This window comes from Bacillus rossius, chromosome 8 (genome assembly GCF_032445375.1).
Source record: "Bacillus rossius redtenbacheri isolate Brsri chromosome 8, Brsri_v3, whole genome shotgun sequence".
Taxonomy (NCBI): domain Eukaryota; kingdom Metazoa; phylum Arthropoda; class Insecta; order Phasmatodea; family Bacillidae; genus Bacillus; species Bacillus rossius.
Window position 1 is genome coordinate 44,827,325 of NC_086336.1, and position 16,446 is coordinate 44,843,770.

General features: G+C 40.2%; 1 protein-coding gene across 1 annotated transcript in view; it reads left to right on the forward strand.

Annotated features, from left to right (window-relative positions):
* Nucleotides 1–16,446, forward strand: part of LOC134534833 (DNA polymerase delta catalytic subunit) — a 47,840-nt gene that overhangs the window by 1,657 nt on the left and 29,737 nt on the right. Inside the window, exons 2-7 of the mRNA XM_063373459.1 lie at nt 2,378–2,498; nt 3,496–3,607; nt 4,603–4,775; nt 12,270–12,538; nt 13,032–13,246; nt 15,429–15,595. Coding sequence (XP_063229529.1) covers nt 2,378–2,498; nt 3,496–3,607; nt 4,603–4,775; nt 12,270–12,538; nt 13,032–13,246; nt 15,429–15,595 — 1,057 coding nt within the window. The remainder of the gene's footprint in view (nt 1–2,377; nt 2,499–3,495; nt 3,608–4,602; nt 4,776–12,269; nt 12,539–13,031; nt 13,247–15,428; nt 15,596–16,446) is intronic.

Genomic DNA, 16,446 nt, shown 5'->3' on the forward strand with positions numbered 1-16,446 from the left:
TCGATTTGACTTTTCATATTTTCATGGTTTGAATTTTTAATATTATGTAAGTTAACGATCGTCCACCGATTTTCAGCACAATCGGTACGGTTATTTAAAAGTAATGTTGAATATTCAAATACGTTTTGAACAAACAATGGTGTTTCACAGTTACACATAATAATTCAATAATAATTCAAATTACACCCGGGATCTTTTGCACAATGTTTTAAAAAAATATTGTAACACATTATAAATAAGTTTGGTGTATTTGGGATGCGTATTTGTTATAAAATCATGTTATAAAAACGAAATAATATTATTCCCCTACCGTGAACAAAATTTTTATAAACTTTCATATAGATAACATCTGAAACTTCTATTATTCAAGTATGGCCTCGTGGTCGTAAGGTTAGCCACGCTAACTTCTAATCAAAAGGTGGTCGGTTTGAATCCCGGCAACTGCAAAAAAATTTTTTGTACTTGTAAAAATAAATACGGTGCACGTAACATTTCAAAAGTAATAAATATATTTGAATTAATTAATGCAAATAAAAGTAAATTTATTAATTAAATTGTACATTTCATTTCACTCCTTTGTATCCATACAAAATAGTGATAATTCAATAAAAATTATTCAATTTTATTCATAAAAGTATGAAGAGGTAGATTTTATCATACAAAAGATAGAAAAATTAAAAAAAAATTTCTTCCTCAAAGAATATCATATTTTTAATGCCTAAATGGTTTGGTTGCAAAAACCTATTACGGCTCAGTATCAGGCCGAATATGATATTTCATTTTCTTCTGGATCAATCATTTCATCAATGTTTTGTTATGACTTTGTCACGTTAAACTATCGTCCGTAAACCGACACTACAGACAACCAATTTTTTTTCTTCAGAATTTTACTTAATTTTTTTTTACTAAAGCAATTTTAATTCCACAATGAAGTACCTACTTTCCATGCTTTGTTAAATTTTATTAGTTACCTGGCTATTTATTTCAACAAACTGGGTGCAGTGCTATGACACTGTACTCAAGTTTTGGAGGATGTGGTCTCAGATCTTGATTTTGTCATTTAAATATGGTTTTAAAAGCTGTGATTGAGAGGGCGACAGAGGGAGTATTTGGTTACTACGGACTTCAGTTTTAGACTTTTTTTTAATAAACCTAAATTTTTCTCATGAGAGTATGTTTGAATTTATTTGATGTGGTGGGCACCTGTAAAGTTACGAAGATACCTGGTTTCTCTTATGAAAACAAAATGTATTTTTAGACTTGGAAGTTTATAGATTTAGGTTTAAGGTATCTACCAAAGAGATGTTGAATATCCCATTTCTCAACAGTGCTGATGTCGCAAATTAATCTGTCCCACTTTGTATTAGTAGTCATGTACATTTACAAGTACACATGCGTATCACCAGGAGAGTAGGCTTGTTTTCTGTTTGGGGGGGGGGGGGGAGAGTCCAGGATGTACAGAATTCGTCCAGCAAGCGGGCAGGCTGAGGGTACTTCTGGAGAAATAAAAAAAAAATAGAGGTGCTTGAAAACATATTTTTAGGTTATCTGAGGAACTTATTCAAAATCTGAAAGTCAAGTCTTAGATAAAAGTTGCCACTTGTAATGTAATGTCTTCTTATATGTTTAAAGAAGACTAATCTTTAATTTTGCATATGCAAAATTGTATTGGGTGCTTACTATCTTGGTGCTCATAATTTTAAATCATGCTGAGATGTTGGGATCAAACCCACTGCCCTTGCCTCATGAGCCCGACGCTAAGCGATCAGCACCACAGAGGACCAATGAGTGGCACATGATGAGCCACGGTTCCGATCAGGGAGGTGTAGAGTGGCCTTGATGTTATCGTTACCTGAAGTAGTACTCTTAGTTTCTACAATCAAATTGTTCAGTTGGTGGGTGCAACACCTTCTGCACCTTATACGCTTGCTTGAGGAGATGGTGTAAAGAGCAGTAAATTGAACACTGAGTTCCGTAATATAACATTTTAACCTTCAATTTGTCTAGCAAATAATTTATGCTTTGCAAATAATTATGTCATACATAGTTATAAAGTTTGGGGCAAAATAATACTTATAGTTATTACAAAGGCTACGAGAGGTGGTGGGGGGGAATTGACATTAAAATTTTACATATTCAAAAGAAATTTTATTAAAATTTATATAGCTAATTTAAAAATAATAATTAAATTTTTCAAATATTTTAATAAATATTTCTGTCTTTGGGTGATAATAGTTACACTCTTTGTACCTTTTTTTCTCCTCCATACCCACTATACTTTTGGCTGCAGAAGTTGCAAAGGGTTTTGAGCACACGCGAACAAGACGGGCGGTTTACTAGATGAACTTGTTTGTTCCCCCCCTGCCCCCGTCACCAGGATGGAAGACGACGAGGACGACGAGAATGACTACCCCGGCTCGTTCGAGGCGGACCTCGCCTACATGGAGCAGCTGGAGAGCGAGGCCCATCAGCCGGAGGGCGGTGAGCTCGGCGGAGAGGTGAGGAGGTGGAGCCGAGACCCTGGCCTGGACTGAACGCTGTCTCACGTTGGTGTCACCAGAGAATAATATCCTACAATGTTACCACCACATATTTCATCAAAGTCTGTAACTTGCAACTGTGTGAATAGACAGTGAAAATAAATAAGAATAATCGGGCACCTTCATAAATTCCCTAAACTATGTAAATTCATCAACTCTCAGCTTTAGTATTTATAATGAAGATAAACCACCCAGATTCAAGAAATAAAGTATAGAAATGATAATAAAAAAAAGCACGCGTGTAGAGTCCATGAGCGGCAGAAGTGAAACTTCTTGCTTAATAGATACAGATAGAGATCTATGATTTATATTTCCACTTGCACTATTTACATAAAAAATGAATGATACTTATTAAATTAATTGCACAAATCAATAACTCTATTCCACGTGAACAAATAAAATGTTGATACTTTAAATTAAATAAAAGAAATAAAGTAGCATCAGTTGTTAGCTGTTACGAAAACTGAGAAGTAGACAAACACCAGCAGCGTTACAAGAAATCCGTTGCATCCATGCTGCGTCATTTCTACCTCTATCCTGCCATCTCCCCTCCCAGCCGTTACTTCTAGCATATAGCATGCGATACTACGTACCTATCCCCCCTCCCCGTTTTGCCGTCTTCCCATTCGACCGCTAGTGCAAGCGTTGGAGTGGCATTGCCATTGGCGTTCTCTTCTCCTCTACCGGTTCCCCCACCACGTACCTAATTATTCCCCATCATGCGATCTGAATTTTCGTAACGCTCGAAAATTGTAGTTCTCTCATCAAAGAAGTTTCACTTCAAAAATTGTGTAATTTTTTGAGGTTGATTCAAATGTTAAGTTTAACAGATTTTTATGAATAAGCTGACTTAACTTAGAAACCTACCACTTTTCTTAACAAACTGTGTGCACGGCCATGCAACCTCTAGTAGTTAGTGCCGCACACGAGTGAAGTGGCTGTGTTGGGTCACCAGGGCCCAGAAACAAAGGCAACGTCGGCGCGATGGAGCCGCCCTGCCCCGCCTCCCTTGGATCCACAGAAGGATTCTTTGGTGTTCCAGCAGATTGACATAGACCATTACACGGGTGAGTTCGGTGTTTACTTCAAGCCGGCAAAATGCAGCCAAAGTTAAAGAAATCAGTGAGTGTAAATGTAAAGTGAATATTTACTCAAATGAAAGCAGTAATGAAAAACAGCCTTAAAACTAGTCAGCTATAAACACACTGCGGCATGCCTTTATCGACATATATTTTTTTATACTCGCGCATGCGCATAACGCTGAAGACATCAGAAAGTCTGCTCTTGTGACAAAGTTGAGCAGTAGTTCCATGTTGTCACTTTACGTCTGATCACGACAGTTTTGTGGCGTCGTGCCGCATGTGATTCTGTGTCCATTGCTTTTATTATAAATACGTGGAAGTGTACTACTATCAGACAAAATTTCGTGTAGTGTCGTGTCGTGCCTTATTCTGTGTGTGCCCAGCTCAAGGAATTGTCACAGGATTTGCCTGTAGTTGACTTTGGGAAATGGTGCATAAAAAGGAATTGGGTTTTGAACCCAAGTCCTTACTCAGGGTCGGATTTAGAGGTCTGGAGGTCTCGGGGCAACAGAGGAGCGGAGGCCCCCTGGCCCCAAATTATTTTCCAAATAAAATGAACAATTTTTTTCAGTCGAGTTTTCCAATAAATAATTTATTGTGAAATCAAGTAGATTCTCTTAGTATTATAAAAAACATACATAAATATAATCGGAGACAAGAATTATATGAAATTAAATTTTAGTGTTAATAAATATTTCTGTTAATATTTAACAATAATATAATCATGTATGTGCAAAGTACTGTAGGTAAAGGTAAAACAGTGAAAAAAGAATATCAAAGGAAAATATGTTTACTAGTGTTTACTTGTCGGAATTTGAAAGATTTTTTTTTCCGAAGTCTCTATTGTGGGGGCCCTCCGTTTGTGGGGGCCCCGGGGCTTTCGCCCCGGTTGCCCTCCCCTAAATCCGGCCCTGTCCTCGCCGACGGGAGCACAGCAGTTTGTCGCGGTGCCACCCCAGCCCGGTGCCGTGTGGGCGCAGGTCAGCCGCGACCCGGCATGCCCGGGGCCCAGCACGGCGCCGTGCCCATCATGAGGATGTACGGGGTCACCGCAGACGGCAACTCCGTCTGCTGCCACGTGTACGGGTTCTCTCCGTACTTCTTCGTGCGCGCCCCGGAAGGCTTCACCGACAGCCACTGCGAACCTTTCCGGGTGAGTCGGCCAACTGGAGTACGCAGACTACCGATTCCCATGCCTTCAGTGCCATTTGACAGCTGTGAGGGCTAAACAAGGCCATGCAAAGTCATTGAATGGAATGTGGTTGTGTTTCAATTGTTTTCCACCTTGAGTTTCATGGTATTAAATAGTAAAATACTACGAGAGTCAACATAATAGTAATAATAGTTATGTTGCATTTGGTAGAGCACTGAATAGCCGCAAAAAAATTTGTTTCCCCCCCCATGTATATTAAATTACTTCGTATACATGGCTGCGTAACTTTTCAAAAAGAATCAAAAATAGCATCACATTAGTAGATGAGATTTATATCTGTAGGTGGTTAGGGTAGGCATTTGGTTGAACTAGCAAACTTGTTCGATGGAGCAGCTAAGAGAAAAGAAAGAATTACTAAACTATGTACATATAACCTTTTTAGTTGGATTTCAAAAACGTGCACCTACTTTCTAATGCCAGATTCACAGATTTTAGTTCTCTTTTAATCCTTTGAAGGCCATCTTTAAAACGCCTGTTCGAATTGTTATGTCTGGCTCTCCAATTCTTTGAATGAGGTAAAATTGTTCTGTGCAACATGATTCAAGGGTTTGGAGAGGCAGACTCGATAAAGGATTGAAAATAGTAAATTAAAAATGACGAACCTGGCTTGACATGGGCTTTCATAGGATAAGTGAATTCTAGAAATTCCTGATAGGCAAAATATGTGTACAGTAGAATCCCGCCGATGCGACCCCCCTCTGATGCGTCCATTCCGTTTATACGACAGTTTTTTGAGAAACCGTGAAAAATTTGAGCAGAGAAAGTCGAAAATTTGAGTAAAATCGGCTGAAAAACAAGTCTGGTACACTTTGTTGGGCGCTATGTGTTCACTAGGCATGTGCGAGAAAGACTTTTTTGAAATCGAGACGAGATCGAGAAAGCAATTTAAAAATTCTCGAGAATCGAGTCGAGATCGAGAAATATGTACTTTAGTTAACAGGATAATATGATCCAAAAAAGTAAAACTCAATAATCTGACAAACATACATAATTATTCAATAATTTTATCAAGTATCCACAATTGCAATTGCAATTACAACTTTACCTTTACACTCAACAGTTTATTTGCCTACTGTCGTATGTAAACATACGTTATTGACTCCATAGTCTATACAGTTTCCTTGAGCCATGGACGGTACTTGATCATGAAAGTCTGAACATTCACCACTATCGATATGTCACTATCGATACGGACCGCAATTTAAACATCATGTTGCTTGTTATATACTGCTGGCCGTGTGTATAACCTAAGGCCATAAAACAAAATGCAATCGCGGAAGAATTCTGCAGTCATGTTTATATTTTTATTTTTTACCGTACCGTTTTACGTTGATACTTGATATGGATACCGAAAATGATCTATTTTTAACTTTAATGTTGGATATATTAACGGAAAATAATCATTTTCTTCTGTAATTTAATGTGATAACCACAGCACAATTCATTGTTTACGTTTACCGTTTCATGTAGTGACTTGTGAACGGAAGTTGTTCGTTTTTAACTTTTTAATAATTTATCGTGTATACTATCGTAACAAATATATTTTATTTTATTCGATCTACGTTACGTTGAAGATATGTTAATTATTTCAACACGCAACGCAAAATGCTGCCTCATTATATTATATTACCTAACCTATTTCTTGTTTACAAAATTCTCGAAAATTCCGAGCCAAAAAAATTATCTCGAGACGAGATCGAGAAAATTTCTGTCTCGACTCGTTCTCGATGATGCCGAGACTCGCACATCACTAGTGTTCACGTTTATCTTGGCGAGCGCTGTACTGTAAGCAGGCAGGCATACAAAAGACGGCTAAAAATAGATACCACCCCTCTAGACTGTCCACGCTAGCCAATACCGGTAAACTGCGTGCATCAGATCACCTGATAGCAGCTACGCGCGCATCTATTGCCGTCCCGGTCCCGTGCCTTTGGCTTGCAACTTGTTAGTGTGATCTTGCCAGCTGCATCTCAGGTGTCACTGGCCACTCAAAGCCGTGTTTACTGTGTTAACGACGTCGCCAGGTGTTTGGTTCTCGGCTATTTTTCTATAACATCACTGACTTCGCACATGCGCAGATTAACAAAAAAAAAAGTGTGGAATTATGCTATACACCTCGGACTCGCATACCCCGAACAATGGGTTTCCGATAAATACTTGCGCTAAGTGAATTCCCGTCACGAGAGTTCGGCTATGCTAGCCGGCTGGTGGTTATTTTCGTCCAAAACGTGGCAAAGGAACTTGTGTAGATCAGGTAGAAAACATTCGGCTATAAACGAAAGATATAAGAACAATGCTATCCTGAAATGATGTGACATGTTTTTGGAGTAGATAATCACAGCGACAGATCGACAGGATGCGCTCCCGCCCTTGCCGTCAGCGATGTTAATTTTGACAGCTCAAGCAATTATCTTTTCCACGTCCCTTCACAGCGAAAATAAAAGAAAAAAACATGTTAGAATGCAGATGGAAAAGTAACTTTGCAGTAAAATAAATATATTTACGGCCCTGCTAAATTTTTCTATTCAATAAAATTGTAGGTACAGTACACTCCCTATTTAACGCAGTTGTCGGGGGACATAACTTTTACCCGCGTTGTTGCATAACCACGATGTTTCGATGTGACCAAGGTCAAAAGACATAAAACACCGTCTGTGTTCTAATAGGTCGGCAAGCACGCACAGTGCCTTATGTGCGGACTTTGCATCCGCAGTTTTCACTAAACACGGGTGAAAAATAAAAATAAAAAATTTTAAAGATAAATATTAAATGTTGAATTTTTTTTTTCGCGTGCCGCGCACAGTTTGTCGCACGGCCTACGAGCGCGCCACACGCCGCCATACACACGTGCGGCACACAAGCTGCTGCCAGTCTCGTGGTGTTAGCCACAGTATCTGCTTCGTCTGAGTGTCCGTAACAAAGTAAGTGCAGTGTGTGCGGTTACACACGATTCTGTGGTCAAAGTCTTCTAAATAGAAAGGCCGTAGTGATACTTCAAACCGAATATGAATCGCAAAGTACCGAGTTTGATTTACAAAATAAAAATTCTAGATTTACTTACAGAAAGCGTGTCTTTTGCAGAAGTAGGCCACAGATACGGGAAAAATGATTCTAGCATTCGTACAATAAAAAATAAAGATCCGTCTATCGTGTCAAGTGGTTAAACTTTATTATCCATGTTTACAGTAAATTATAAATGGCCACATGTGGGAAACAAAAATTGTGCCAAATTAATTTTAGCGCAATCAGTGGCGCTGTATTAAAAAGTCTGTTAAACTTTGTATTTACTTATTCCACCAAACGCTGTGTCGAGTTGCTGAGTGTGTGTGTGGCTCGGATCGGCAAGTGTTATATTCCCCATGCTTGAAGGTCGGGAGGCCGCTACACATAAACATTTCCGGGGCTTGATTACAACCTCACGGCAAAAGTGGTACAGTATGGTTCACGTAAGTATTGGACCACTGGGAATTCCTCTGCAAAGATTAAAAATACACTAGCTGATTTACTTTACTATTTAATGTTAAAACATTATACCAAAGTAAAAAGATGAAAATGTATAATACAATGAATTACCCAATAATATTACGTCAGTAGGTTCAAGTTGTAACAAAACATTTATATACAGATGTTCAGTAAAATACCAATTAATACAATACATACTGTACCGTAAAAGATGTAAAAAAATAAAATAAGTCATAGTTAGTGTAAGTGCTCCACACTAAATGGGAAGATTCTGGAGTGGAATTTTAAACACTGGACTACCTGATTTTGCCTTGTACGCAGCGACGCTGCTCAGTCAAGTGACTCATGCTCTGCCTGTGTGCTGCGTGAACACATTCCCTCCCCCACCCCCTCCACCAGCCATGTTTCTGCCCGCTCCAATCTCTAACTCTCTCTACGCCTTATCTTTCCCTCCCACCTTTTCCCTCTCCGACAGTATACTTCAACTACCCCGCCCCATTCATGCTATACATAATACCACAACCTCTCCTGTCAAGACAGCACAGCATGGGACAGGTCAGACGTTAAATAAAAATAAAAAACTGCCCTCAAATTTACATTTACAGCGTGGAGCGTTTACACAATCACTAAAATATATTTATGCATTACATATGTATATGTACCTATTCTTTTCTTTTAAAATAATCGGACATTTTTGTTTGGCGTACTAATGCAGAGCGTTTCTGTTCTGCATAATGCTTTAAGTTTGCCAGGTGAAGCAACGGGACATGATTGGGCTCACTCTGTCTTTCTGTACCTTCTGGGATACCGCACTCACGTGATATGCTCGCTTTCATCTCACCTTTTATCACAAGCTCAATGATTTTTAGTTTATCTGCTATAGAATGAGTTTTTCGTTTCTGTGACATTGTACCAAGCGCTAACAAGATTGACTGTAAAAACACGTCTTCAATAACGTACGGTCAACAATGACTTGTCTCCGCTTGTCAACACACGTGACCACGATAAGTGTGCAGACGGGAAATGAGTGAACTACATACTCAAGGTCACCAGACTTCCCCCCTTTCGGCTTACTCATTGCCCCTCTCATCACTAGCGCTTATATTCCACCCCTCCCGTCTACCCGGGTGTCTTGGTCGCATATTCTCTGCTCGCCTCTCCCCTCCCAGCCGCGGCGCCTCTCCCCTCCCAGCGTTTGCCTTCATCCAAGCCTATCCAACATCAATCCCCAGCCGAGTCACGCTGGATAATGTCGCTGGACGGTGGGCTTTATCGGGTCCCCTGTCCGATGCTTAATTTGTGAGATAAAGCGACGTTAAGAACTAGTGTTTCAGAAAATAACTCTGGGCTGGATTGGACCATAGTTTGATAACCCTACAAGATAGAGGAATAATGTATGGAGATATCTTGTGTAGAATTTCACTGCGGACATTTTCTACGCCTAGGCTTTTTTCTGCCCGATGCTTAGTTTGTGAGTTACGACGCAAAATTATCCTAATCGGCTGTCAACCATTTATTCCATTATTATTATTCATTTCTGATTGGGGGACATGGTTTGACCCGCGATATACCCGATTCCGCGATCAATCGGGGCGCGATATACCGGGAGTTTACTGTATTAGTGATTTTTCAGCAGAAACTGCTGTGTGACTAATAAACAAATTGTATCATAATAACTTATAACGTATTTATTAACGGCGAAGGACAGTCGTATAAGCCCATAAAATATTTATTTTACCGAGAATGGACTATACAACCTGGCTTTTGTCGCACGCGGTGTGGGAGGGGAGGAGGATGCTGACAGTTTCTCAGACAGAAGGTTGAAATAAGGGAGGAAATGTGTTGAATTATGTATTAAGAGTGTCTTATAAAGCATAACTAAATAGAATAATTGACATTCTGTATAGAGTATAGGAAAGCATACATACAGTAGATGTACATATGTACTTTCATATTTTAATTAGCAATTCCTAGTAATATCAGACATTTACAGGTTAAGAATATTAATAAAAATACAGTACTATTTCAACACACTGAGCTGCATGGCCTTCATAAATTTCGCTGTTTTTCACAAGTATTTTCAAAGTTAAAATAGGTATGCTGAACCTCTCAGTAAGTGAAACACAAGTACATTTGTGCATGTCCATACACTTTAAAATGTTTAGTTTTTCATCATTTGAAAATTTTTTCCATCTTTTACAAGCTGCCATTTTGATAACATACAAACAGATAAAAATTAAGTTAATTACTCACAGTAAAAGACAAAATTTTATGCTTATTGACATTTAAATTTTTTACCGGCGTTATTTTTATCGGACATTGTCAAAAGTAAATATGTACCATGAATATAAACTATGTAATATGGTATGTATAAGTTACTGATAGACAGTCAGAATTTCTATAAACTGTAGTGCTAGTATCACGTGCTAACATTTTCTCAAAGTCTACCATTATTATGTCAGTGTTGGCAGCTTGTAAATACTTTTTTAATGGAAGATCACATCGAAAAATCCAGGAGCTACAGCGTTAAAAAAACAGCGCAAATAGTAGGCGAGTTGTAAACAATGGGAATTTATTGCATTGCATCAAAAGAGGTTAAAACGGGACCAAAATAAAATGGTGCAAATATTGGGAAAACGTAAAAAGCGGTAATGTAAAAAATTGGGCTTCTACTTTATTTTGCAAGTGGGAAACATGGGACGGTTCAGTTTCCCCCCACCAAATAAAGCAGTTCCTGCTTCAATCACCCTCTTTTCGCCTTGCACATTCTCATTAGCCTGATCGAAACTACATACGTCTGTACCACAGATGGAGCATCTGACAGCATTAAGCATCACCCCCATCCCACCCTTGCTGACCTCACACAGATGTTAAACAAGATGTATCATGGATTGTAGAGGTTACCAAGTCTGCCATGGCCTTTGGCTTTATTTCATTGAACCACAGGTCTTCAAGTTACAAGAAAGTTTTAAAATTGTGAATATTAACCCTTCCTAAATAAGATTATCCGTTCCATGAAACCATAAAGATACAGCAATCAATTGTGGTATGCAAGTCGGTTCGCCAATAAAACTTAATTTACGGGTGCCTAGTAATGTGGGATGGTTTATGGTTGGAACGAGCTTCATAGTGAAAATTATATCCATTGTTTTAATTTCATGTTTAGTTAATTAAATGTCCTTGTACCAAGTATTGTAGCTGTAAAGACAAGTAGGAATTGTTTTGAAGATTAGAAGCAAAGAAAGCCCATGTAAGCTACAGAGTAATTTATGAAACTCAAAAGTAATATCACAGAAACAGCTTGTGGCTTTTGATTTTGCAACTGTTAGATGGGCATGTAAAAAGCGGCTGGCGAAACGGGGAGGGTTCCATGTACAGAAATAAAATATATTAAAAAAAAAAAACTATTTTTTTACATACTGCCTTTGATCAACTTTAAATGGAAACCAGTATGAGATAGTCGGGTTGATAGAGCTGAACATCACCACTAAGGAAAAATGTGTTGAAGCAGTTGCTCCGTATTGTGGGCACTGCACAGCATTCCTTCCCCTCCTTTCCCCTCCTCTCTCCTCCTTTCCCCTCCCTCTCCAACCTCCCCTTCCTACCCCCCTCCCCTCTTCCTCTTCCCCGCCGCCTCACCAGCGCTCTCTGACGAGTGTTTTTCCGGGCCTATACATATATACTCCGGCTCCTAGCTTGTTCGCCGCAGTCTCTCAGTCTTCTGACTCGAGTTATTATCCAGTAGTTTTTTTAAACAAAGCACAGATTACAGGCAACATTTATGTAGATGGCAACCATCTTGCGACTAACCCGTATGGTCAGTCCTCACAGCATTTACAACAAATTTACAGATCAGAACGTTGTCCGACTGTGTGTTTTGAAGTGTCAGTGGGTGAACTGCCGGTCAGTCAGCAGTGGATTGGCAGCCGTGTGAAACGTGGCCCCCCGGGTAGCAAGAGCGTCGTTGCGCAGAGAGCCCTGGACAAGGCCGTGTTGGCGGACATGCGGTCCAACAAGGGCGAGGTGCGGGAGGCGGTGCTGGCGGCGGAGCTGGTCCGCCGGCAGGGCCTGGTGGGCTACTGCGGGGACGCCCCCCAGCAGTTCCTCAAGATCACCCTGGCGCTGCCCCGCCTGGTGGCCGCCGCCAAGCGCCTGCTGGAGAAGGAGGTCGTGTACCCGGAGCCCTCCATGAGCCACCACACCTACCAGGCGTTCGAGTCCAACATCGACTTCGACATCAGGTGAGTTTAGTTCCCATCGACTCGGACATCGGGTGAGCCAGGTCCCCATCGACTTGTTCACCTGGTGAGCCAAGTACCATTGATTTTGAAATCAGGTGAGCTGAGTGACATTGATTTTGACATCATTTGAGCCCATTGCCCAGCAGTCATCAAGTCTAGAAACCACCTAAAATTTTAACTAAAATAATTTAAATGCAAATACAAGGCTTAATTTTATATTCTAAAAGGATCTTTACTTGTAATTTTTTTTTTTAAAAAAAGAATTGAATGATAGTAAAATTGTTTCATTTTAATTTAAATATATCAACTCTTGTTTATTTGAAGTAGACTGACGAATAGTTGCTCCTGAGCCAATAGAATAAATATTTCTGTTATTTGCTTACGTGATATGTTGCTATCTTCAACTCTTGTGGATAAAGTAAGCTAATCTAATTCAGGTGCTAGGAACGGGGATGCCAGAGTGCACGTACAGCAACTGCGGGGCGTGTCCCAGGTTCATGGTGGACGCGGAGCTGGTGGGCTGCAGCTGGGTGGAGCTGCCCGCCGGCAAGTGGCGCTTGCGGCGTGCGGCCGAACACGCATCCCGCTGCCAGCTGGAGGCCGAGGTGTCCTGGGAGCTGCTGGTGTCGCACCCGCCGGAGGGCGAGTGGAGCAAGGTGGCGCCCTTCCGCATCCTCAGCTTTGACATTGAGTGCGCCGGCCGCAAAGGTGCCTCCTCTCGCCTGCTTGCATGCGGGGCTTGTTCCGTGAATATACATACGTAACAAATACTTTAGGGTGATACTCCACCAAGATGATCAGAGTTATATTCTCGGCGATGTCGAACCCTGATTTTTTTGCAAGTGAAGAACTCTGCAAACGTTGCCGTGAAGCAGTGGGTTTTCTCAGGTTGCTCTAGTTTCGCATACCATTCAATCCCTGAATGCTCCGTTCTCACCTCGTATACTTCATCTTCTTTAAGGTCCTTGCTGTTGATGAGACCATAAGCCCATTCATTCTTTTTTTTAAAGGTTTTCATTAAAGGTAACGCCTGGAATTTTAGGGGTTTTTAAGCAGAACTGAAAGACTGATGATTAAATGCCCTTGAAAAGTAGTGAAAGGTCATATCTCAATTTTCTCAAAACCGAATATCAATTTGAATCCCAAAGAGTTCCTCGAATGTACCCCATGAATCCGCATTTATGTCTGAAGGGTCAAAAATAAAATAGTATACAAGAAATTAAAAATATAAATAAAAAAAATCTCTACATATTGTAATATTATTTATATATTATATGTTTAAAGTGCAATGTCTTTGTGAGTCACAACAGAACAGGTATGAAGAACAAACTGACCTAGGTAATTCAGAGTTTATCAGTGTTGATTTTGTTTCATTTGCTTTATTTCCTCTTATGTTTTTTTTTTATTTTAAATTCTCGAATATTCAGTACTTGGAATCCGAAGGATTTTATGGTATTTGAGAATTTTATCAGCCCATCCCTATTGAAAATATAAAAGTGTGGATCACAGTAAATATCAACAAATTCAGCGTGTTTTTTTTTTTCAAACTTGAGATGATTTTCCTTTAAAATGATTTTTCACATGAAATTGCTATGTTTATACTGTCATTAGTGTGAATTAAATCAATGGGATTTGTTTACAATCTTTATTACTGATTAATATTTAAAATCATTGCTTCACAATTTCAGAGCAGTCATTTGCCACCTGGCCTGACAAAATGTAGGCTAGTATCTTAACAGAAAACAATGGTTTACAGTATTTTTTAAAATGAATATTTAAGAAGTCATTTTAATTTAGTAGAAACTCCCTAAAATGTTTTTGATGGTATTTTGACTGTGTAAAATTTCTGCTTTGCTTGACTGGGAGATGTTTGGTCCAGCTGGCATTAACAAGATTTTCAGCTATCAAATTTTTTGAGATTGCTAGTCTCCCAGTCACAGTTTCACGTGCCGTTATGTTACTTTCTGCCCGCCGCCCGTCTGCCCGGCAGATGTCTGGCGAGTGACATGTCTGGCTGACGTTCGGCTGGACGAAGGAACACACAAGGAAAAAACTATCCAGAATTCATGTGTGCATGGTCAGCGTGATCATATCTTTAGCAGTGTTGAGTTGACTTTCCCTCTTCGGCCGTTGTAAATGACCGTGAACGTACATGGAGGCAATCTTCAAGGCAGTGTTCATGTGTCTATCACGACAGGTTTTCATGACGCCAATAATATTGCTTTCTCGTGCTATTTATTTCCCATGCTTGTACCTGCAACATTTCATGACAAACACTGCAGCCACAGCTTCGCAACATGCGCATCCCTCATTGATTTATGGAAACTTTCTAGTGTTAGGTCCTTGGTACAAGTTTCTCTGCATGCTAGTTTTTTTATGAAAGGACAAGGAACTGGAAACCTGTCGCCGAGGGGTAAAAAAAAAAAATACAAGAAGGGTGAAGGGGGGAAGAGGAGTGGGTGACTGCCGCCTCTCCAGCAAAAGGAGAACGACCACTTGGAGATGCAGTGCATATTTTTTACGCCCCAATAAGCTGAGAGACAGTTCACAAAGACTTCACTTGTGCTCAGAATTCTACTGAAGACAAATATGTGTTGCGGCCCAAATTTGAGGGCGGTACTCACCGTGAAACAGTTTATCCAGTGTGGGGGGTTTACAGGAATTCAATTATCCGGGCATCAGTAGGTCCCAGTTAACACAGATAATGGGGAGTTTACTGTACTTAGAATGTTAGAATACAATTGACTATTCATTGTTTTGAAGTGTAAGTATTTGAAGTTGAATCAAGTACAGACAATAAATTAATGGTTTTGATGTTTGAGATTTGTAATGTTTTTCATTGGCCTAGTATATGGTGCGATGAGAGTTGAGATGGTGCTGGACTGTGCAGGAGTCTTCCCCGAGCCCGAACACGACCCGGTGATCCAGATCGCCAGCATGATGCTGTGCCAAGGGAACCACGAGCCCAGCATCCGCACCGTGTTCACACTGAACTCGTGCGCACCGATAGTGGGCAGCCAGGTGATCAGCTTCAGCAGCGAGAGAGAGATGCTCGAGGTACCCCGTGCTGATCACAGTAGAACCTTGTTATACTTATAGTTAGAGACCCGTGAATTTCGCGGATTCATTTCGTGTTATGCTAAAATTCAAATAATTATACCTTAGTGCTGCTTCTGTCATTGGTTCTCTGTTAATCTGGAGGACTGAGGGGCCAATTAGAGGACCCTCACTCATAGAAATGTCGAATCACAGGCCACCCGGTCGAGACGACTCACAAGTCAACAGCCAATGAACTGTTGGCATTTGCCCGAGTGTGTAGAGGATATTGGAGTCTATCCTGGAGGTCATTGAATCCGCGAAATTCACGGGTCTCTACTTATAGTGTTTACCCAGTGTTAAAGGGGGGGAAAAAATGCATGCAGGAAAATGTAATCTTTTTTTTCCAGTCGTCTCTATCAACCTGTTTGTGGCTGATGGTGGGAAACACATGACAGTTCCTGAAATGTTGCAACAGTGGAAGCCTGCTATGTTCGTCTGTGCCGTCTTTGGTTTGTCCAGATTATTTCCTTGGTTTCATAACTGTGTTTTCGTTGTGTTGTCCAGATTACCTGTATTTCATCATCGTTGGGGGGTTTGTCTTTTTGTTGCTGTGTTGTCCAAGATTGTTTGTTTTGTCTGTATTTTCTTGTTTGTGGTACAATTGTCTCGTTGTCAGTCCACTGTTTGTCGTGCTGTGATATTTTTTCTGACTAATTCCTTCCATGGGATTCTCTCTGTTCAGTTTATGTATTTAACATTTGACATTGACTGATTTGACTGGTTTTCTGTGTGTGAGTATTCATCTTTATTGTTCATTGTTGCGGTTTCTCTATAACATACAGTTAAAACCAGCATGGAGTATGTCATTA